Genomic DNA, 23,959 nt, shown 5'->3' on the forward strand with positions numbered 1-23,959 from the left:
AAATGCTGAATTGCGACTAGTTGAAAATTATTCCATAATCTTATTGAGTGTTTTTCCTTTTAATTAGATAGGAAATTGAATCCATTTATTTATTGAATAGAATAAATTAGTTTTTGTACACGTGACGAACTAGACATTCAATTTATTATTGATTAACAATAATACGATACCCTATGATATCCTACGCGTTATTTTGTTTTTGTTTTTTATTCGCTTCGGTCATTGACTACGCCGACTTTCTTTATGAGTGCTGATTTTTGGCGATATGTAAGAAGAATGAAATGCGATCCGAACACTTTTCACCGCACATGTTACACGTGAAGACATCATTATAGCCATGGTATCCCATATGGATGGTGTGTAAAACGGCGTCTTGAAACGATATTAAACAATACTTGCAATCAAACATTTTCGGTGTACTCGATGATGATGATGCTGTTGTTCCGTTGTCCGGTGATTTATCAGTCTCTGAACATCGGCCTGGTGTCAAGTTGTTGGTTGATTTTGGCGCGTGACAATCCATTGGCGAACTGTGATTGTCGTCGTCACCGCTTTTGCTCATGTGGCTACTGTTCAAGCTGGGATTACTATTCGGTACCGATGAAGTCGGCGATTCTGGATGACTGATGTCCAACTCATGCTTAAGGTCATTCAAACGACCCAACGGTTCGTTCACCATATTAACGTCTTCGTCATCATCGTCTTCAAAATTGTGACCACCATTCCGGAATTGATTTGGTGAAAGTTGAGCAGCCAATTGTTGTTGTTGCACAAGCATTTGTAAATTGAAATACGGTAGCATGTTAGCAATATGACTGGGTAAGAATGGTGGTAAGGTCATGCCAAGATTTGAAAGTGCTGAAGGTGGTTGTGATGTTGTTTGCTGTGTGGATTGGTTTGAATGTGACTGTGGAATGAGTTTTGAGCTATTTTCTTTCGCTTTTAGTATTTTGTTTTGTTTTTTCTGTTCACGTTTGCCCGGTGTTTTTACTGAGCGCTTCTTCGGTCCCCGTCGTGTTCCATAGACATCAATGATTGGCGCTGCATCGGGAATGCCTTCTGGATCCAATGGTACGGCCGGATGATGATCGTATTTGCGCAAATGTAATTTCAATGAGTGCACATATTTGGTGGCATAGTTGCAATTTTCGCATCGATATTGATAAACATCGGAATGTGATTTCAAGTGTGAATTTAACATTGATTTGTTTACACACGAATATGCGCATTCTGGACATTTAAATGGTTTGTCACCGTCATGGTTCCGTACATGGTATTCGAAGTGATGCTTAAACTCCGTAACAAATGGACATTTTGGACACGAAATCTGTCGTTCTGGTTTGATGTGTTGACGCTGATGTTCCCAAAAGTCTTTTTTCGTTACACCAATGTATGCACAATGTTTGCATTTATGTGTTTTAACTTTACCGTGTGAATTTACTTTGGGCAATGCGATTTCTTGATTAAAATCACCGTAAAATGACTTTGAATCATCGCCCGATATTGAACCATTTTCGATGTCAGTTCCATCCTTTTCGGAAATGTCACTATTGAATTTTGGTGATTTTGGCGGTGTTTGATCCATTGGTGGTGTATGAATTGGTGTCAATGAACTGGAATTGAATGCAGATTCGGTCTTTGCAAATCGTCGTGATGGCGTTGTTGGGAGAAGAGTTTCTTGCATATTCACATCAGTGGTTGAACGTAGACAAGCATTTGGATAGCCGGGAGGTGTTAACGGATTGAAGCCAAGTGGTCGCTGCGTATTATTGCCATTGATGAGTGAATGAAGTGTATCGTTGTAGTACAAATTTGGATGATTGACTACCGATTCATCACTTACAACACTGTGTGGTGATGTTGGATTCGATTCGCTATTGCGCGAGCCAGTCGCACTAAGCATCATTGTGTTGTTGTTGTTGTTATTTGATTTGATATCGATTGAATCGAATGTTGCTTCGATATTTGGTGGTTCGGCTTTGATGTGAACGTTAGCAGCATTTGTTGTGGTCCCGCACCAGCCTTGATCGTAATTTGCGCTTTGCGGCATTATATCCCAGCTGTGCATATTTTCGTTTTTGTTTTATGGGTTTGGTTAAATCGCAAATGATTGGTCAACTGCTCGAACGAATTCGGTGCTATCTGTAATAAAAACAATATTCAAAATCATAAATTGTCAATTTCATTACTATTGTATCTCGATGTATATTTATGTTGTGACAGTAAAATGAAATTATTTCAGAAGCAAAATTATTTTGTTATTTTTTTTTTTTTCATATGAGTTCAATAAGAAAAACAAGGTACCAATACTTATTAAACGAATACATGCTAGTGGATAGCTGACATTAACACATTTGTTATTGCTTTCTAGCGTGTGTTGACTCAACAAAAATATTTGCTCATTCGGTTGACAAAAACACGGCATCATCATCAACATCATCGGAATGAGTGAAATTTATTTATGGATTCGATATGTTTGCTTTCATTTCACTAACATTTCTCGCATCTCATTTAATAGTTACACATACGCATACACTTGCATGGAGCAAGAAAACAAAGAAACAACCTAACTTGAGATTCGTAAGAGGTTTTATATACTATTTGTTTGCCAAAATTGAACGAAAAAAAAGACTGAATGGTCGAGAAGAAAAAAGTAAGAAGATACGATGAAATACAATCTATAAATTTGTGCAAGAAAAATGTATTGCTTTTGTAAGTGTATTCAATCTGGACGTCCCCACTAAAATACAGTTTCGTTGTTTCATGTTCCATCAAAAATATTAAATAAACGGTACAAAAAAATCTACCAAAACTTGTTCGCATGCGCCGTTTTTTCATGTTTGCATTCAATAAGTATTGTGTGAAGGCGAAAAAACAAGTTCTCGTAAAAGAGAAGTAGACGGCAAAAATCTATATCAAATTGTCGCAGATCTACGATGTGCACAAAAAAAACTCATCTGAAATGTGAGTACATAAAACCGAGGCTATATACTTTTATTTACCGCTTTCCATACCATCCAGCGACAAAATGAGAATAGAACGCGTATTCGTTGTGTTTTTTGTGTTCGCTGCTCTGATACCGTGTACGCTGTATATTGTGTTATGTTATATTATATAGGTACATGTGATTGGTTCACGGATAAAGTGATATGAGTGTGGCATGGAAAAGCGGGCACGTATCTTTATATGGTACATTTGTGAGGGGATTTCTTTATTGTAATGTACTATGTGCGTTTTTTATTCGAAACAAAATGGCGTCACAAAGAATTACAAAAAAAAAATTCGTTCATTCAATTTTCGTTGCTCGTTTTTATGGTTTGCTGCATACAGAAAAAAAATGGACCTATGCCCAGCTCATTATTGACGAATTTTAAGAATTTCAAATAAACTTTTTAAAGTTAAATTGCATCCAATATACATAAATACATGAACTTAAAAAAAAAATTGTTTCATATTTTCGAAAATTCTGGGAAATCAATCAACAGTTTATGTCATTTTATTGGTGATTTGAAAAGCAAGGGTGAATGAGAGCAAAAAAAGTGTCGACATGAATAGGATTTGAAAAAATAGGTTTTACGATGGTTACTATGCCACATTTCCTATACTTCGTTTGTGCTCTGCAACAGCACTTTGCAACATATTGCTCTGAATAATGAGGAAGACGTAGAAGGAAATTAAAAAAACTTTTCTATTTTTTGTTTACTTAGTTTGTCCAAAGAGGATAAAGTCATAAAATAATTGTTTAAGACCTTTCTTTTCAAATATTGTGCTCTTGCTTTGGACTTGTAGATCTTTAAAACTTATTGCACTGAATGGTGCTGATGGTAATCAACTCTTTTTTTTGTCAAAAACAGGAGTTTTTTTTGTCTAACTATGTCCTTAGTCATATATCGCAGGCCCTTTCTTTTTAAAAGAGCAATAAATGGGAGAAATTTTGAAATCACTCCTCTTTTGATGCATTTTAATGTCTTTTGTATGTGTATCTGGTCATTTGTCCCCAGTTTTATAGCACATCATTTTTTTGGTATTGAAGTGATTGGTTTCTCTTTGTGTCTTAGTTGTAAACATTAGAACTATTGGCCAGGTATTAAATTGTAACTGCATAAGTGAATATAAGTAAATCTGATGAGTCCATCACATTGAAATCTATGAAAATTGCGCTAAACTATTGTTTTACTTCGTCGTAGTACAATTGCTAACTACTGTTGTAAATATCCAATGGCACTTACTTAGCAATGAAATTCAATTTAATTCAAATTTTGAAGGGATCGAACGTGCATTGTATACTTGTTCCGACACAAAAAAAAAACTGTTTAAATTTTGAGAAATATGAGGGCTTTTTGTCTGACTGTCAATTAATGAAAATATGATTTAGAAAGCGATGTGTAAATAAATTTATCATTTCATGTGCTGTCATCGATGCATTGAAATCATAATTTTTTTTATTGATATTTCAAATGGTATATATAACTACTATAGTACTATAAATGAAAGTAGAATAAATGAGAAGGGAAATCGAAGTATTTGGTCTTCATTTATTGAAACTAGTTTTTAAAGTTTTTTTTCGTAATGTATGTGGTTTTTTTCAATTATGTACTGCTTGAGATTTGTCCATCATATAAATTTATTTAGCGGACATATGTCAGCCTCCCTTTAAAATACTGCGCTGACGACGGATAAACAAAATTACGAAAGCGGACACCGACTCAAGAAGCGTATTTATTTTTGTTTTTATTTTTCTAATGAATTCAAGCATTAACATCTCAAAAGGACTTATATTTTTCAAGTGGTTTGTAGCATTTTTTTGAAATTGTATAAACCATTTTTTGTGGATCGCACAATGAAACTTTATTGTAATCAAACAAACATTTTATTGTTAGGTTACTTCAACGAACTTCAACCGAAAAATAGCAGTTAACCAAAAAAAATGATCGAACACGTTTCTATTTCCGCTACAGCGCCAATGAACGGAAGGAAATTTATTCCAATAATTTAAAGTCGTATTTTATCTATTACTTAAATAGAATATCCGATCACATTTCTTTAAACACTATAGAGAAACACAATTACAACAAAAAAACTCAACTCACCTCTTCGTATAGGTGTTGTAAATTTGCAAGTGTATTGATTGATATTTAATACTCGATTGCTTAAATACCGAGAATAGCCAAAATCAGTGGTTGTCAACTCTTCCTTCAGATTTAAATTCAATTTCTATTGGTGATGAATTGGTGATTTTTTCAAAAAAAAAACAACACTATATCCAAAAATGCAAACACATTCGAAAGAAAGAAAATGTTCAAAAATCGATGTTTTCAATACGAAATACTTTTTTTGTTTTGAAAATAATTCGAAAAATGTCACTGTCGAAAACACAAAAAATCAACTGAAAAACAAAATTGGTTTTTTTCACATCAGAGCTGACTGTGTGTCATCTCGTTGCTTTATCGACACAGACTGACTTTGTTTTTTCGACGCGCTCACAAAAACATCTTAAAAACAGTATAAAAATTGGTTCGTTCGGACATCCAATGTTTTTTCAACAACACACAGTTCAGACCCTCTCCGTGTATACTACCATCCCTGTTTGGCACTCACTGTGCATATGAGTTGGTCGGTTTTTTTTTAACTTGCTTTGTGCGGCTGTTCGTTGCTGTGTGTGTGCGTGTGTGAGTGCTGGGTATGAGTGTGAGTATGCGTGTGTGTCTATTTCTCTTAGACGGCTTTGGGCTCTTGAACGTGCACAATGCAGTCTCGTTCATTTATGTACTAATGTGAATATTCTGATTTGGTTTGGTTGTTAGTTTTTTCGCTGCACGAAATCATTGTCAAAGGTCGTTTTTGTTGTTATGTTTATGTGCAAGCGATATCGATGAAACACAACACAAAACACGAAAATTCTCTGCGTATTTGAAGATTTTGTTGAAACCGTTTTACTCAAACAAGATTAGAAAGATTTTTTTTTTGCGTTCAAATAACTAAAACCAATGAGATAGATTTGTAATTTTTTGCAGTTGACAAAAATGCCGCCCGTTTACCGAATGAAACGTGAATACGCGGGCGCGAAAAAATCGCCTCTTATACGTACAAAAAAGACTACATATCTAAGGTTGATATGGACGCGGTTTTGTATTTTTTTCTGCGAATGCACCACATTTTATTTTAACATTATCACTTTTACTTGTCAAAAAGCAATTTCATTTCATTACAATGTGATCGATTGCAGCTATTGTAACGTATCAAGAAGTATCGTATGTTACAATTTAATAATTTGCCTATGCAAATCAATCTCAAGAGGTGTTTTCAATGCAAAGTGGCAGCAGATAACAACATCTTCGTATGTAAGGAAACATTGAATGTTTCAAATACTTCCTTGATCTTGATTGATGGATTATTTTGGCTCTTTTATAGCAGAATTCGATTAGGTGAACAGCAGGCATTAAAGTATGAGGCCCAGTAGAATTCATTGAATGCTGTGAATCCATTCTCAGTTGCAAAGTACGATTACAAATACATTTGATACGAGATTGCTTTCAAAAATCCAAATTTTATTTATTGCACATAGTTGAATCCCTGACTGTGTCAGCTTATCCAATGCATATAACATTGTCGCGTGAATATTTGGCCACTTTTAGCTATGAACCGACATTGCACATTAATTTATTGGTAATCATTTTCGCTTATGATTTTATTTAATTGAATGTTATTCAGCGTAACATTCAGAGCGAAAACTATTATTTACTGCTATTAACTTCATATTTCCATTTATTTCTGGCATAAATAATAGTCAAATGTGAGCATAAGTGAATTTAGGCGTATCGCATTATTTATGCCCTTGCGTGCGTACACGAAACATAAAATACAATCCGTGTATAACTTATGAAATCCTTTGAATCTGGTCAAACACACAAATATTTGTGGTAAAATAAAATAACAATAGCTTTCAAGCAGTCACCAAGTATCTAAAATGTTTTTTTCATCTAATATGTGGCTATGTCGCTGAACTTGATAATGACTCAAATCGTAGTATCTTTTCAATACATATAGTAAACGTTTCATTTTGCTTTGTAACTAAATCCATACGCAACAAATACAAAGTGAACAGTTTTTTTCTGCATTTTCTTTATCTTTTTCATATGATTTGCTCTGCTTGATAATCTTCAGTGAACATTCTTCGTTGTCATAGAAACACCATTATCATCCATTTTTTTTCCTTCCAAACCACTTTTTTCATTATTTGTTGCCGTTCCTCCTTCGTGCTCGCTTGCCTCTGCGTATGATTCGCGCAATCGAAACAGCAACATCAGCAGCAAACATTTGATACAAATGAGAAAAAATTGCACGCAATATATAGTCTTGGGTTTGTTTTTTCATCGTTTGCTTGAGATACTGTTGACACACGAGAGCAAAAAGAAATTGTGTGTATTTCCATTTACACATGAATGCCTATTCGACAGCGTTGTCATGGGGGAGATCGCTACATGTATCACTTGGTTTATGGCTATTTATTTTGTGCAAATAACATTGAAATCGTACGGTTCATGGCATCCAAGCAAATGCCAAACAAATGGATTCGATTTCATTTTCACATACTTTCTCAAGAATCATATTTCTTTTTTCGTCCTGCGAGCGCAATTTATTTCAGTGAATGTTGCTTTTTTTACTCGCTTCTCATACAATCAAAGGTAGAATCATAATGTGACAATTAATATAATCTCGAATGAGAAAAATGCGAGCACATCTTTATTTTCACGTAAATTGTATTAATTAAATGTCGAGAAAGGCAAAAATACAATCCAATAGCACCGTTGTATTATTAAATTTAAGAACTCGGCGCAAAAAATGTATACAAGAGAAGAAAAAATTGGATGGTTTTAACCGTTCCGTACACTATCTCTTTTGGACCGTTATTCCATGTTCATGCATTTGTGACTATATGTATTATTGTACCGTTCAAACTATTGATCACATTATGACTGAGTATAAGATGTTGTGTTTTCGTGAAAGAAGTGTTTCTTTTATTGCTACAAAGCGGTGAAGCTTCGCTATACTCCATTTTTTTCCTTTGCCTTTCTTTGTCTTTCTCTCTCGGGACAATATATATATATATATTAACGTTAGCGAGCGAAAGATATAAGCAGTTGTGCTTCGTGGTGAATGTGTTTTTTGTTTGGTTCCGATTCAATCTAATTTTCTTTCATTATGTGCGCTCATATTAGCCGATTCATTGTGGCCGCACTTATTATTACTATTATGATTATTATCTGAAATGGGTTTTTTTCATTCTTTTTGTCTTAGTTTTTCCGTCAACGATGATGGTTGGCTCCTTTTCCGTATCATCCACTATCGATGTGTGGCGGTCATTTATGGACATCCTCAGCATGTAAACAATGCGTTTTCCGCAGGCCTCATATTGAAAATATGTGCTCATAAATTTCGGCGTTTCCCCTTCAATGCTCTTAATGCTTACGATGCAAACAACATTTGGAATAATGTTTTTTTTTCTCTTCTCTCCTTCAATCACATTCGTTTCAAATGCCAATAAAATCCATTCGTTTTTTCGCTAGCTCGATAAAGTTTGTCTTTTTGATGCTGTTCACATTGTACATTAGATTTTAGGGTCGACCATTGTTTCATCTTGCGAGGGTGGCGTATGTGTTGAAACTGCACAAACATTTTCATTAAATATACTTTTTGCTTACATACACACATGGACAAAATCCTTTCATTGTGGGGTGACCGTTGTTTTTTTTATATTTTATTTCGAAAATCCAAACATTCTGCATGCGTACATGTTGAGGGAGTTGATGAATTTGATTGAATGTGTTCATTGCAATTGTTCTAAGTAAAAAAGCCTGTATCTATGAAATGAGAAAATTCTTTATTTCAACATTTACGAGTAAAATGCATCAAGTAACGAAAAATTGAAGACTATATGTTGCTATCAATCGATTTCCACATAACTCGATTAGATATAAAAACATATAAACATAACAAAAAATACTTATGTACATCCGAAACAAACTCCATTTTCAAAAAGTCCCCTTCACCAACATAAAAAAAAACGATGTAACAACGAACGCCCAATCAAAACGCTGTACGTTTCTTTGTTCCCGTTTTTTATGATATGATTTTTTTTACGTAGGCACAAAAAACGAGTAGCGAACAAACTAAACCACACCTTCTGATCGATATCACAATGAACGCGAGCATGGATTTGACACGCAATTCAATTGCGTTCAGATGTTCAAATGTGTGAGCATAAAACAGTGTGGCGCGTGTCTATATATTTTTTTTTCATTCGTATATTCTTTTTCAAATGGCATTCGATTTCCTTTTTTCCTTTACCAAAAGAAACACATTGCTTTGTGAACATAGGAAATAATATACGCAGGGAGCGTGTGCGATAGCCCAAAATGGTATTATATGAAACGTATTGAATTCAATAGGCATTCAGCATGAATTTTTGTCCTGCGTTTGTGCGTGTATACGCTGAGAGAGTGTAAATAATGGTTTATAAATTTATAATACAACGGCATCCGAAAGAAAGTAAATGGAATATCAGTAGGGAAAAATCTTCAGTGCAGAAAATACAAGATAGAGAGAACGAATGAAAAAACACACCGAGAGCGCATAAAAATATATATGTACGACGGATAAAATAAATGGATAATGTTTTCTAGCTGACTGTTTTTACCCTCTTTTATTTATTTATTCTGTTCTGGATGTTATTCTCTTCTTTTCCATCACCATTGGCAAGCGGGCCGAGTCGTCATTATTGTCGCTCAACATATTTCGATTTATTTTTGGAGCACCCCGAACACGCACATTTTTCCTAAGATTTCTGAGAAAATCTACTCGTTTTTTTTTCGCTTCATTTTGGTGGTAGATGAGTTTTCGTTTTCGTTTGCTTTTGTCTTTCAGTTCTTTGACTCACACCCTTTTCAGCGATTATGGTATCAATGGTGCGCCCATGAAATCCCACTGTTTGCGATAAAAATGTACTCCATTTATGTGTATACGAATATAAACAGCTATTGATTTTGGATATTGCTTTTCGTTTATGTATTGCTTTTTTTGTAGCAAAAACGTTGCTGAAAGTCTTTTTAGCGTTAATCTAACTAGCGGGTTTGAACTAAGTAACATATTCATGTGATGCTTTGAATTCCATCCTTCTAAATTTAGCAGATGGCAAAAGAAATATTTAAAACAAAAATATGCAACAGTTAAGAATATACGACCAATTAAAAAAAATAAACACAAAAACAAAAGTTTTTTTTATTGATTGAATACATGTATGTAAATCTTAACGATTAGTTCGATTAGAAAAAGAGAGGATTAAAAATCACTGCTGTTTACCTAATATGGTCTCATTGTTCCGTGCACTTCGTAAAAAAACAGAAACAAAAAATGTCGACTCTTTATTATTCAATTAATCGTTTTAGAATATAAGCCAACTGAGTCTTGTCGATATAAAGAGCATGTAAAACACCCAATCATAGTCATTTAAGTACTAATTATGGTTAATGATTGTAGATAAAACCAAAACCACATCGGAAACTCCAATCGGTAGAGAAGTTCCAAGTATCTATGTATGATTTAGTTCCAATTACGACTTTTACCATTTATTTCAGTGTTGAGACGGCTAGGCTGATGTAAAAACACACAACAAATTGACGACGACCACGACGTCATCGTTGAATAAGCAAAGAATGAAACACAAGACAAGTGGTATGTAAATTTCTCTATTTATGAAGCACGCGCCACTGTTCTTGTTCATTTAAATCGTATTAGGTGCATTTCTTATCATTGCATTTTTTTGCTTCTGTTTTGGTCGTATTTTACCTGCAACATATTTATGCCATTTTTCTATGCACTGATCTTTTGCCCATTGTTATTTTTTGCCACTTTTTTTACCTTTTGTATTTTTTGTACCTCTTGTCTATGTGATCATTTTGTCATGCGACGACAATGATAAAAATCAAAGATATCAAGAGTAAACAAACAAAAAAAATAATTTGGGAAATAATTATTGCCTTGGTCTACCGCAAAGTGCTGCACGTCTCTGTGTTTGCATACGTTCGAATATTTGGAATAATTACGGGTTTCGATGTAATATGTTTTTTATCTTTGATGTCGGGACATTTTTTTCACTCTAAATCGAACGTAAATTTTTTTCTTTGCCAAAATGTAATAGTTTTGATGAAAAATTGAATGAAAATGCAATGGCATGGAAATATAGGTTCAAACTTAACAATAAATGACCTTTAACGCTTATGATTAAAAGAAAAAGCGCAAAATGACCAAAGGAAACGTAAGAAAATTAAAGTTCATCCCCTTTCAAAATTGAAAAACATGTAACGGTCATTTGAAATTGCTGAGACATAGAAACTTTACCCTCGCCCTTTAAACTCAAAGTGCGTCTGCAACAAAATTAATGAATTCCAAACGGACATTGCAATCGTTAAAAATGGTCTAGATTTATCCACTCACTCATTCGGTGTCATTGCATTGAACGATACAAAGCCATGATCGAAATGTGAGTATTTGTGGAGTAGTCATAGTTTTGAAATCGAAAATCGATGCAATTTATTATATTTCTCTGAAGTTTGCATTCAATTGTGAATGGCATCATCGTGGTAATTGTTTTCAGAAATTTAAATTGTTGCATTTTTCATCAGCAAGCAGCAACACAAAACGAGAGGTTAAAATGAAATAAAATAAAACAGTCGAATTTTCTTTGCGCACATCGGAGGGATTTGATTTCGATGAGAAAAAATCGAACGAAAAATGATGTATTTCCAATAAAGTCATGCACAAATGCACATTTGAATAGCCTGTCGACCCATGCATTTTATTTTTAAAATGCGTTCACACATAATTTATGATCGTGCAATAAAAACCGCTATGTGCACTGAACAGTGAGCACAAACAATTGGCATCGTATGCACGCATTAGAGGCTTATTGTTGACATTTGACCAATGGTCACACACATTTTCTTCATTTCCATTGCAAATAAATGCATTCTATTCCTTGTGGTGCATTTCTTTCTCCTTCTTGTATCTCCCTCTCTCTCTCTCATTGACCTTTTATTGTTATGAAAAGGATGCATTTCCGAATTGGCATCAGAGCGGATTTTTTTTTTCTATTATTGTATTCGAACCAATTCCGATTGTTTGTTGGTCCAATGCAAAATGTTGTAAATTTTCTGTATTTCTATCGATTCTGATTTTGTATTTGAGCGTTTTTGGTGTGACCAACATCACCTTTTCCATTGTTTTCATTGACCCGCATCTGTCAGCAAGGGTCATGATAGCGAAAATAAATACTGTGAACTACAATGTTCAAATATTTAAAATCGTAACTCAATTCCGACTGCGATTATTGGTGCTCGGATTTAAATCGTTCGTTTTGTTCCTCATTTGTATATTTGTCAATGTGTAACGTATATTTTAAAATACAAATGGAAAAAAAAGATTGCACAGCCGATCATCGTTAGCCATAAATTATAAATTTCGTTAAACATTTGAGTCAAACAATAAAATTTTCAAAAGGTGAACCCAATTTTGGTTGACCCCTGTTGCAATTTTGCGATCTGAATATTTTTTACGCTAATCAAATGAAAAAAAATCATGTTTTTCTTTTTATAAAAATATTTTTTATTTGCATATTTTAAGTTTGCTGAACAATAATAGTTTATGATAGCTTTAGATGCTTATTAATATATTTTTTTCAAATTTCCATCAAACGTTAGCTTATTCTTTCAAAGATTTAGCATGGTAGGCGATATGTTCGCCAACAAATGACGCAATGAAAAAATAGCTGTGATCATATCCTTCTCGTTTGTTGTAAATACAACCAACGCGTGAATCAAGACATGCTTCAATTAGATTTTCTGGCAATAGTTGACCTTCAGTTAGGAATTGATCATCTTGACCTTGATCAACCAGAATTTGCAAATGTGGCCCATTGTATGTTTTAACTAATTCAGTTGCATCCCATTCGTTCCACAAGCGCTTTTCTTCACCCAAATACCCTTTGAACGCCTTCTGTCCCCATGCACATTGAATCGGATTGGAAATTGGTGCAAATGCTGACACCGATTTATAAAGTCCCGGACAACGCAATGCAGATATTAAAGCACCTTTTAAAACAAAAAAAATTAGATAATTTAATGAATGTTTCCCAAAATAAACTATACTATATCACATACCATGACCGCCCATCGAATGTCCGAAAATGCTTTGAACGCCTTCAACGGTCGGAAAATTGTGGTTAATAACTTCAATCAATTCCTTAGTCACATACGTAAACATCTTGTAGTGTTTGTTCCATGGATCTGTGATGGCATCCACATAAAAACCTGCACCACTTCCAAAATCGTAGGCGTCATCTTGGCCGGCGATTTCAACACCTCTGGGCGATGTGTCTGGACAAACAATGATCAAACCGTGATCAGCAGCATGCTGTTGTGCACCGGCTTTCTGAATGAAATTGTTTTCATTGCAAGTCAGACCGCTCAACCAATACAGCACCGGTAGTTTGACTGTTGCATTCTCGCTTTGGGGCGGCAAGTAGATGGCAAATTTCATTTCACATTCCAACTCTTTGGAAAAATGTGAGTAGATTTTTTGATAGCCACCAAACGATTTATTTGACGAAACAAGTTTGATTTGCGTCATTTTCGGAACCAAAAAAACAAATCTGAAATTCAAACGAAATGAGCTGCTACGGCGTATACAATCTAATCGAATAGGAAAAATAGAAACTGTTATTCTTTATCATTCTATAGTATGTAATCTATACATTTGATAAAGTTATTTATTTCAATTATTAAGCAAAACAACTTACATTTATGTGAGAAAAAATTGAGTGTTTTTCAATTGTTATCAACAAAAAAAAAATGAATTTAACCAGCCGGTGCTGTCACTTTACATCAGCCAATTTATAACTAACTTCATACTGTCAAAATAAGTTGTCACTGTGAAAACTAAACATAACCATATATTTCTATTGAAAAAGACTAGTTTTCTTCAATCCAAAGAGATTTACATTTCAGTTCGAAGAAAATTATTCCAACATAACAAAGATGTTGCTGAAACGACAAGCGAAGAACAAAATCTACGATATTCTGCATCACGGCACCGTGTATGTGTGCATGGGGGTTACGGTCCTTTCAACGGCATATCTTGGATATTTTGGATACAAGTGGTTCACACAAATTAAGCCACAAATAAAAGTCGAACAATTGCAGAAAATTAAGGATGGAGACATTGCCGACAACACAAAAGCCCTGGCCACATAGGATTTAACAGAAGAAACAATACAATTCAGTGATTAAATGATTGTTATTAGAGCTATCGGATATTGGATTTAATAAATAAAATCATAATTTGAATGTAACGAAAAAAAAAACAAGTTTCTATTCAATTCTGTCATATAGTTGTTATAAAACATATTCCATGTTCATTTGATCAATCAATAGCAGTGTGTAGTACAAAGGTCAAATTAAATATCAAATATGTTCATAAATACAATATATTCCTTGATTGTGTATTGCCATCTTCGTAGGAAATTAATAGTTAAAATAGAAGCAATTCTTGTTGAACGCATGATAATAATTTACATATTATCGTTGGCAATTACTAATTTTATATAATTATATTTTCAAAATAATATTACCGAAAAAGACGAAAATAAGTCTAGCGATAATTCATTGTCAATATGTTATTCGTTCTATGGGCATTCTAGCTGAAAAGGTAATAGATTATATTTTAGACAATTTTAGAGAATTGACAAAAGTGTCAAAACTACTGTGCTATGTGTCTTCTTCTATCACAAACATATTCCATAGTTTGCCGCCACTTCTGTTAAATTACAGTCATAGAAAAATATTATTATCTCCAGCAAGCAAAGTTTTAGGTACAAAATCAACTTTGTATAAACGAATTATTTGGAAGAAAACAATTTTGCTATAAATTTTATTACAATTGTAAGTTGAAAATCATAGTAAGTCGTAGAAAAAACGCTTTCATCTTTTTTTCGCATTACACGATTGCACATAACCTTAGAAACAAAATATACACTTAGTACAAATAAAAATTGAACAAAACAAATTTCCCAAAGTTTAAGATTTGATCCGAAAATGGCTGAAGTATCGAGCAAAAGGAAAGCAAGTGATATGAATGGCAGCAATGGAGACGAACGCGATGAACCAATAATTAAATCGAAGAAAACAAATGACCACAGAAGACGATCGTCATTCATAAAGGGTACGTTTCATGTTTTAATTTCTTCAGTAGCCAAAAATTAACCATGTGCTCTCGTGATTTTAACAGATCGATTACCGCTACCAGAGCCACCGAAAAGATCTGGAAATTTATTAAGTTGCGGACAAAATGAGGTCGGCCAACTTGGATTTAATGACGATGTTTGTGAAAAAACGCGACCAGCTCTCGTCAAATCGGTTGCTGATTCAAAAATTGTTGACGTTTCGGCGGGGGGAATGCACAGTAAGAAGAAAACGTGATATATGCTCTATTCGAATATTTTGCATTAAAAAAAAACTAATTTTAAATCTAGGCCTATATTTGACTGAGGACGGTGAGGTTTGGTCGTTCGGTTGTAATGACGAAGGTGCACTTGGTCGCGATACAAGCGAAGAGGGATCAGAATTCGAAGCACAAAAAGTTAATTTACCAAATGCATGCATTCGTATTACGGCCGGCGATTCACATTCGTCATTTTTGCTAAAAGATGGACGCGTATTTGCATGTGGATCTTTTCGAGACTCGCACGGCACTATGGGTTTGAATATTATCGGAAAGCAGCAATTTCCCATTGAGGTCGTACCTGGTGAAGAATTCGTTGACATAAAATCCGGCGCTGATCATTTAGTTATGCTATCAAATCGCGGAAAAGTTTTTACAGTAGGATGTGCGGAACAAGGCCAATTAGGTATTCATTTAGTTTGTTCGTTTAAGTAAAGAATGATTCAACTTCGGTTTTCATATACAACTAGGTCGTGTTTCCAATCGTTCATCATCTGGTGAAAGTCGACGCGGAAAAACACAATTGCTGCAGCCAGCTTTACTTACGGCCACACGATTTAATTTTGTTGATGCAATATGGACCACCACGTATTGGTATGTAAAATCTAAATGAAAAATCTATTCTGCAACAAACATAGTTTAGTAATGAAGATTAAAAAAACTATATTTTATGCATTAATTCTAGTACGTTTTTGCGAAATCGATCCAATGGTGCAGTATTCGGTTTCGGTCTTAATAACTACAATCAACTAGGATTGGCGAAGAAAAATTCAGAAACTGTATTCACGCCACAATTGACAACATTTGAAAATGTTAAAAGTATTACCGGTGGACAGCACCACACATTGGTTATAACAAATGATAATAAATCGTATGCAATTGGACGCAAGGATTATGGACGTTTAGGTTTAGGCGAAATAGAAGACGAAGTCGATAAGCTAACATTAATCAAAGATCTTCAAGATATAAATGTTGTTCAACTGGACTGTGGAGAGTGTTGCTCGTTTGCACTCACCGAAGATGGAAAAGCATATAGTTGGGGTATGGGATCGAATCAGCAGCTTGGTATCGGTTCGGACGAAGATCAATTCAAACCTGTACTACTCACAGGCGCTCAAGTTAGAGAGCGAGAAGTGATTCGCATATCATCAGGTGGTCAACACACCTTATTCATTGCTGCCGAAAAAGAAAACAAAACTAACGGAATTCGTGAAACCAAAACTAATGGAACCAATGAAGCTAAAAAAACTAATGGAACTGATGAATCTAAGGCATCCGAAAAAACAAACACCAATGGCTCTACCGATTGAAGTAAACACTCAAAACTATAAAAAAAAATTTTTTTTGCATACAATTTGATGCTATCGACATTAGGGCAAACAATTAGAGTGTAATTTCATCCCAATTAAGACAAAATTGTTTTGATAAAATAAAAATTAACATTTTTCAAACAAATAGTAATTTCATTATATTGTTTTGAGATAGCATCAATGTGTTTTATTTTGTGTTCTGTGTATCCAATTCTTCGAAGTCAGTTTTATTTTAATTTTTTTTAAATAAATCGTTTAAAAGTTTGTCATCATTTCTGAACATTTCATGTGTTTATATTTTTCATTAATTTTCATTAAGATACAAAATAAAATCCATGTTAAAACGAATATATTTGTTATTTTTTTGGAATAAATCAGTTATCCACATGCTTAGCGACTGAAACTTATTGATATATTTTTTTATTTATAAAACATTGAATGTAATGGTGCAGCTTGTTTGGCTTATGGTTCGATGGTGTGATGTCCAATCGTCTTGCTCCAGCCAACTGTGTAGCATGCAGATTGCTGTGCTTGTTGTTTGTCACCTTTCACCCAGCAGACATCGCGAACGTAATCCTTTGACGAATAATCCTCGTATACGGTTGCGAATGTATTTGTGTCAGATGCGGTGTTCAGCACCTTCAGCTTGTTACTTTGACTTAGCACACAAACCAAATTTTCAGATGGATTTTGACTAAATTTGAAAATCGGACGGTCGAATAGAGTTTGTGATGCAACCGATGTGTCTAACTTCCGTGGATCGTAGATGTGTACCGTTCCGGTGTCATCGCCCACATACAATTTTTCGATACCATTGACATTTGCCCACAGGCATGAGGTATTAGCATAATCTTCATTTTTCCACGAATTAATCATCGGTAATCGGATTCGTATATCCCAAATCGAAAGAAAACGGTCACGAGAGCATGTTGCAAAGATATCGGACGATTTTGGCTGCTTCGAAATACCCGTGATGACTTCTTTGTGTGCATATTGATAGGTTTGATCGGATACAATGTCGCACGGTGCCAGCAGCCATACCTTTATACATCCATCGCTCGAAACAGTGACCGCCGATTTTGCGCCATTCAGAATGGTTAGACCAGTAATCATGCCATAATGTTCGGTTTTCTTTGACACTTGGAACAAACTGTATCCATCTTTTTGTCGAATTTCCGATTGCGTTGAATATAGAAAAATTGAACCGTTTGCATTTGTAAAAACGACCATTGACTTGTCCAAAAACCGTATGCCCGTCACATTTGAATCAAACGACAATTTGATGCGGTCCGCATTCGGTTTACCGACATCACTTAAACAGTCATAACCAAAAACAGATCCATTCCATAAACGTTGATTGTATGAATTGGTTGCTAGTAAAACTGTTGACTGATCGTCGTTCGCTTCAACTAACTCGTAGAATGGCAACAAAGTGGTCTCGTTGTCATTTTGCCGGTTTCTAAATTCGACTGAATTTAAATTTGGAAACTGGGTACTTCCATTCAGTTCCGTGTCTTTTGGTGGATTGTAGTCCAACGGGGCTTTGAAGTATTCACTGAAATCGACGTTCATTTGTAGTTTTTTAAACAATTACTTTCAATTTCAAAGAAAAGTTCACAGTTTGTTTCATTTATTTGGTTTGAATGTTTTAAACGAAGTGTCAGTGTGTTCACGTGTTGTTAGGTTTAAGACTCGTTCACATCAATGATATCGAAAGTGTAGACCTTAAGGTTCGTGCTATGTTTCAAAGAAATATTCATTGAAAGAAAACGAATTTCGAAATAAAATATGATTTTTTTTTTTGGATTTGGATTCACCCACCTATTTGGGATTGAAGATTGGAATCAACTAATTTTTTTGTCAGTATTTCATTGTTTCGTTTTGACATTTCATCCGATTGACCGATTGACGGGTTCTAATTTTGACATTTAACTTAAATCGACAATAACATAAGCAATTAGAAAAAAAGTAACAAAAAAGTGTTGCGAAAGAAATTTAATTTCCAAAATAGGCTATGTTTTAGAAATAAATTTATTTAAATGAGATATTAGCTAAAAGCAATACACAAAATGGATATGGAAAAAATGTTATTGTGTCGTTTGTGTTTAGGCACCAGCGCTAATACAAGCTTCGTCTCTACTGCTCAACTGCTCGAGGTTGAACTGCTGTTGGAGAAATACAATATCTTATTTGAAGTAAGTTATTTAGGGTCAAATTTATGTCCAATAAACGATTGACACTAATAACGGTTTTATTGATACTTTCTAGAAACGTGATTTGAGCACTGCCGATGGTGTCAATAGTATATTGACACAACTGTGCGATTTGTGTTGGTCGAAAATTGATGAATTTAATCAGTTTTGCGTTCAGGTTGAAAACATTCAAACGACCTATAACCGACAATTTTTACAAGATAGTGGAAGCTATACCACCTTTGAACAGCCAAATCAATATTTTACGGAGATTGAAAAAATCCACAATGAGTTCGCAAGCAAAATGTTTAACCAGCAAATTGAGGATAAAAAGTCGTTCTCTTTCATTGAACCATTTTGTATGATAAATGTTGATGAAAATGATGTAGCCAAAATTGCAAGCGATTCAAATCAAAAATCGAATGATTCCCATGTAAAAGAGCCCGAAACACTGCACATAAAAGAGGAGCATGGAAACATCGAGTACGTTAGTGAAGAATTGAATTCCACTGATATACTAAATACTGATGAATTGAGTGATTGTGACGATGACATTAGCTATATCTATGAAGAAGACGAAGACGAAGATGATGACGACCGCGATGATGATAATAACTTCTCGAGTGATACATCTTATGCCAGTGAATCGAAAGAGAAAAAACGAAAATCGAGTGGAAAGACCGCAACAAAAACTGCGAAATTGTCATCCAAATCGAAGAAAACATCGAGCGATAAAATATCGAAACATTCGAAAAAAACAAACAAAAAAATATCGGTGACCACAGTTAATGTACTGGATGAAGATAATAAACGGTTACTTAGCTACGTTCAAATGAAATGTGATGTGTGCAGTGACGATAGGGTTTATGATTCGTTTGCAGATATTCAAACACATTTTCTGGATATACATAATCAAAATGGATACATCATATGCTGCAATCGAAAGTTTCGCCGTATTGGAAGAGTCTTACAACATTGCACCTGGTTCGAATTATTCGGTTGACTTGAATCACCTTTTTATTTATTCAATTTTTTTAAATTTAATTTCTAGGCACGATAATCCTGAAGCTTTCAAGTGCGATGATTGCAACAAATGTTTCCAAGATAATGTGTGTCTCCGTGATCACATAACATCCATGCACATCCCGGCCGATGAAAGGCGATTTCAGTGTGATCAATGTAGTAGATTATTTGCCAAGCAACATCTTCTTAACACTCACTTGAAAATGAAGCATACGGTGAAGGAAGAACGTCCCTTTGTGTGCTCAGAAGGCGAGTGTGGCCAGCGGTTTGTGCTACCCGCTTATTTGAGGTTGCACATTGAGAAGGTTCACAATAAAGCTGACTCACGGTAAATAAACTCAATGGTCTTTTGATACTAGTTCATTTCAAAAGTTCAAATAGAGAGCAGTTTATCCTGAGACATTCGGAGAGGCATGCAATTCAAAAGAATTGTCCATGTATCGTGATAATCAGAAATAATGTACTTTTATCTTTTTTTTTTCTTTTAAGGGTTTGTGATGTTTGTGCTCGCTTTTTTAAATGTTCCAAATCCTACGAACGTCACTACCAAGTTGAGCACACAAACATCGATCAACGAGTTCAATGTGACCTATGTCAAAAGTGGTTTAAACACTTGGTATGGATAAAAGTGTTGAGTTGAATTACATTTTATTTATTCATTGATTTAAATTAAATTTGCAGGACACGCTTAAAGACCACATTCGCCGCCATTATGCACAAAGGTAAATGAGAACATTTCTAAAGAATAGAAGAAAAGATATTGATTGAATTTTAAATGATTTTTGACAGTGCCACTTGTAAATATTGCGGCAGAGTTTCGAGCAATAAGAAATCACTGCGATTACACATTCGAAATCTCCACGCTGATGTTGACAGTTCTGTGAAGACTAAAAATGAATTTCCATGCACAATTTGTGAGAAGATATTCAAAAAGAAACAAACCCTAAGGGTAAGAATTAACGTTTGCCAAAAGTATTGTATTTTAAACCAATGCAAAATGGTCTAATTAAATTAATTTCCAAATTTCAGGAACACATGACTTTGCATACAGGGGAAGCGTATTTGTATACATGCACATTTTGTTCAAAAACTTTCAGATCTAGTGCCAACATGTATGCGCATCGTAAACGAAATCATCCAGTCGAATACGAGGAAAAATGTGTTTTGGCCAAAATGCAAAAAACATAAAACGAAAATGATACTCACTTATTTGCTCCATATCCATGGCTAACTTATTAAATAACACATTGAATACAATGAAAAATGATCGAACCGAGTCAGCTTTTATACTGTCTAATAAACGGATAGCATGTCAAGAATTTCAGTCACGTAATTCGATTTTTGTTTTAGCGAATTTGGTGCTTGTGAACATATATACTAACAATTTGGCTTATTTCTTTGTAAATATTTAAATCGCTTATTTGTCCAAATTTTTATAAAAATTGAACCGAGTTTGAAGTTTTTTTTTTTTTTCAAACATAAATCATTATTTTTTATTTCTCACATGAATTTACATTTCTTTGTATCGATTGACTTGGAAATAAAAAAATTTCTTTTTGACAAAACTTGAGCATTTTGGTTCCTAAATTTGGTTGTTCTTTTGTACTTATAATATGGACCTAAATATCGTTTTTTTTAACTAGTTAGTTGATAAAAACATTTTTTATACAATTAATGTGTTCAATGAAGAACGAGATTTTCAATAATCATCTGAGCTCGAGTCGGAGTCTGTGTGGCGGGAGTAGCCCGTGTATGAAGAAGACATAACCGATCGATGATCGTCGTCACGATTTGATGTTTGTGGTTGATTAAATAAATCATCCTCAAAACCTTGGACTGGTGTCAAGCGAGCATTAATCGGTAGATGCGTGCCAGGAACCAATCGAACATCAATTTTCTCGCAAATATGATCAGCAAACAAATAGAACCATCGCTGAACACAGCTTAAAGCGCAGTGTCGAGTTGCGTCCTCTTTTTCATGGTGGTCGCAGGAGATGTTTGCTAAGGCATCGTATTTATCTTGTTCGATGAAAGAATTCGTAACTGATATCGGAACTCGTACATCAGTCACTTTATTTTTGAGCTCGTGAAATAGCAATTCTAGTTCGAACAAATTGAATGTGTTTTGCCATTGGTTTTCGGACAATTGGTCGAGGATCGACTCCATCATTTCCATGTCTTGTTTGCGAATGTAAACAGAAGGGCGTCGATTGTCGTTCAAATCGAATGTTTCACCAATTTGAACACCCAAAACATCAAGAATGGACTTGTACACATTCTCATAATTTTTTTCACCTAGAGCATCAGGTGGTGTAGGTAATCGATGAATTTTTTGTGATCGTTCTTGTGCTTCGAAAGCATAACCCATGGCAACCGTTCCTTCAAATTAAACACAATTAAACATAAATCTTAATAATTCTTAAATTTTGCCGTCAAAAAGTACCTGGGTTTATGGCCGTTTGGTATTTTTGTGTAATACCATCCTCAAAAGTGAATTTTGAAACTGCTATTTCGGCCGGTGCATAAAGGAATGGTGCACTCATCGTTTTGTAAAAGTAATTGCCCATGATGAAGAAAAACTCTTTCTTTTTTATGACTGAAGAGAATATCAACAAAAATTATTATTTTAAAATAATTCAACAAATTTTTGTTTTAATAAAAAGTACTTGTTGTTTTTTTTTTTTTGGCTGACAAGGTTAATTATTTTTAAAATCTGCTGACCAATGTCTTTTTATTAGTTTGACACAAAATGACCGCTTGGCTTTTTTCAACTTACCGTTATCTAAGAAGGCATTTTCACATTGCGTTTTAATCGACCGTTCCATGAACCGTTTTTTTTCCTCCAGTGCTCGTTGCTCTCGCTCAACTTGTTCGAGTGGAATTCCTTGTGATGTGAACTTTGGTGCTTGGTGTACGACACGGCTTGGCAATTGTTTGGCCATTTGCTTGTACCTCTCTTTTTCACTCGCTGAGAGTTTCTGAAGAAATAAAACAAAAACACCAAAATACATGCAATTACGTCGATTTCAAAATCAAAAACAATTTAACTCACATCGTACAAGGGTTTTGCCACACTCGCCCATTCTTCCTAAAATGACAAAAAGAATGTGATTAGCAGATTGACATTGATAAAAGTCGAAAAAAAAATCATTGGAAAATATTTTTGGTTGAAACGTGGTTATTTTCAATTTATTTACCTTTGGATATTTACGTCCATTACGTGATTCACGTTCAAGAACTTCACGCATGAATACGGAAAAAGCATTTGGTTTCACCTTTTTCTTTCCCATTTTGTTGATATCCAACGAAACAAAACAATAAAAACTAACAAAAATGTAATCTCAATTTAGAGTTGGTAGTACGTGTTCTTCGGCAGACTGAGCTAAAATGAAGGTTTCTTGCAAATCAACATTCAATGAAAGCTGACACTTTTGTGACGCAATTCTCCAAATTATGACATTTGTGTAGACATATTCGAATTTTCTACGGAATTCAATTTTTTTTCTTCAGTTATTGAATTTGATTCAATTTAATTGTCTGCAATGCGTTTTGCATTTGATATGTTCATAAAAATTCCGAAATTAAATTGCACAAAATACAAATTCTCATCGATATTTCTATTTTCCACAAAATAAACAAAAAGTAGGCATTACTCTGTAGCTTGTTAAAATATTCAGAAATCGCAAATTGTTTGGTTTAAAAATTTGGAAACATCATTTAACACAGTTATTGGGGTCGACCAAAATTATCATGTTTATTGGTCAAAAGATCAAAAATAGGCTGAAAATTGGTTAAATAACCGTGTTGAATCATAGAAGACCATGATGGCCAACATCAAAGATTCCTAACCCCCTAATTTTGGGTCGAGGAATCCAAATTTGA

The 23,959-nt window shown here is 34.4% G+C and overlaps 6 protein-coding genes across 7 annotated transcripts; 2 read left to right on the top strand and 4 right to left on the bottom strand.

Moving 5' to 3' along the window:
* Positions 1-38: 38 nt before the first annotated feature.
* Positions 39-5,301, bottom strand: LOC116350873 (protein hunchback). Its single transcript, XM_031782845.1, has 2 exons — positions 5,091-5,301; positions 39-2,142 (listed from the first exon to the last, which is right to left on the bottom strand). Exon 2 carries the CDS (start codon positions 2,066-2,068, stop codon positions 242-244), a length of 1,827 nt encoding a protein of 608 aa, XP_031638705.1. The 5' UTR covers positions 2,069-2,142; positions 5,091-5,301; the 3' UTR covers positions 39-241.
* Positions 5,302-12,636: 7,335 nt separating this feature from the next.
* Positions 12,637-13,947, bottom strand: LOC116350681 (S-formylglutathione hydrolase). The gene is made up of 3 exons (XM_031782568.1): positions 13,855-13,947; positions 13,215-13,745; positions 12,637-13,145 (listed from the first exon to the last, which is right to left on the bottom strand). Exons 2-3 carry the CDS (start codon positions 13,681-13,683, stop codon positions 12,757-12,759), a joined length of 858 nt encoding a protein of 285 aa, XP_031638428.1. The 5' UTR covers positions 13,684-13,745; positions 13,855-13,947; the 3' UTR covers positions 12,637-12,756.
* Positions 13,948-14,830: 883 nt separating this feature from the next.
* Positions 14,831-17,126, top strand: LOC116350608 (regulator of chromosome condensation-like). Of its 2 annotated transcripts, none has more exons than XM_031782454.1 (6): positions 14,831-14,993; positions 15,128-15,273; positions 15,340-15,513; positions 15,584-15,958; positions 16,023-16,146; positions 16,238-17,126. In XM_031782454.1, exons 2-6 carry the CDS (start codon positions 15,147-15,149, stop codon positions 16,860-16,862), a joined length of 1,425 nt encoding a protein of 474 aa, XP_031638314.1. In that variant the 5' UTR covers positions 14,831-14,993; positions 15,128-15,146; the 3' UTR covers positions 16,863-17,126. The 2 variants fall into 2 exon arrangements, with proteins under 2 accessions (XP_031638314.1, XP_031638315.1); XM_031782455.1 differs by having other exon boundaries at positions 14,843-14,923.
* Positions 17,014-18,898, bottom strand: LOC116350611 (protein valois). The gene is made up of 2 exons (XM_031782457.1): positions 18,684-18,898; positions 17,014-18,599 (listed from the first exon to the last, which is right to left on the bottom strand). Exon 2 carries the CDS (start codon positions 18,432-18,434, stop codon positions 17,325-17,327), a length of 1,110 nt encoding a protein of 369 aa, XP_031638317.1. The 5' UTR covers positions 18,435-18,599; positions 18,684-18,898; the 3' UTR covers positions 17,014-17,324.
* LOC116350607 (transcription factor grauzone-like) lies at positions 18,789-21,536 on the top strand. Its single transcript, XM_031782453.1, has 7 exons — positions 18,789-19,057; positions 19,131-20,038; positions 20,106-20,405; positions 20,567-20,693; positions 20,759-20,799; positions 20,867-21,026; positions 21,107-21,536. The coding sequence occupies exons 1-7, from the start codon at positions 18,932-18,934 to the stop codon at positions 21,263-21,265; spliced, it is 1,821 nt and encodes a 606-aa protein (XP_031638313.1). The 5' UTR covers positions 18,789-18,931; the 3' UTR covers positions 21,266-21,536.
* Positions 21,537-21,576: 40 nt separating this feature from the next.
* Positions 21,577-23,481, bottom strand: LOC116350610 (protein maelstrom homolog). The gene is made up of 5 exons (XM_031782456.1): positions 23,275-23,481; positions 23,130-23,165; positions 22,854-23,055; positions 22,521-22,673; positions 21,577-22,456 (listed from the first exon to the last, which is right to left on the bottom strand). Exons 1-5 carry the CDS (start codon positions 23,365-23,367, stop codon positions 21,777-21,779), a joined length of 1,164 nt encoding a protein of 387 aa, XP_031638316.1. The 5' UTR covers positions 23,368-23,481; the 3' UTR covers positions 21,577-21,776.
* Positions 23,482-23,959: the final 478 nt, after the last annotated feature.

Source organism: Contarinia nasturtii, unplaced genomic scaffold (genome assembly GCF_009176525.2).
Source record: "Contarinia nasturtii isolate CC-2019 unplaced genomic scaffold, AAFC_CNas_1.1 Cnas_scaffold_4311, whole genome shotgun sequence".
NCBI lineage: Eukaryota > Metazoa > Arthropoda > Insecta > Diptera > Cecidomyiidae > Contarinia > Contarinia nasturtii.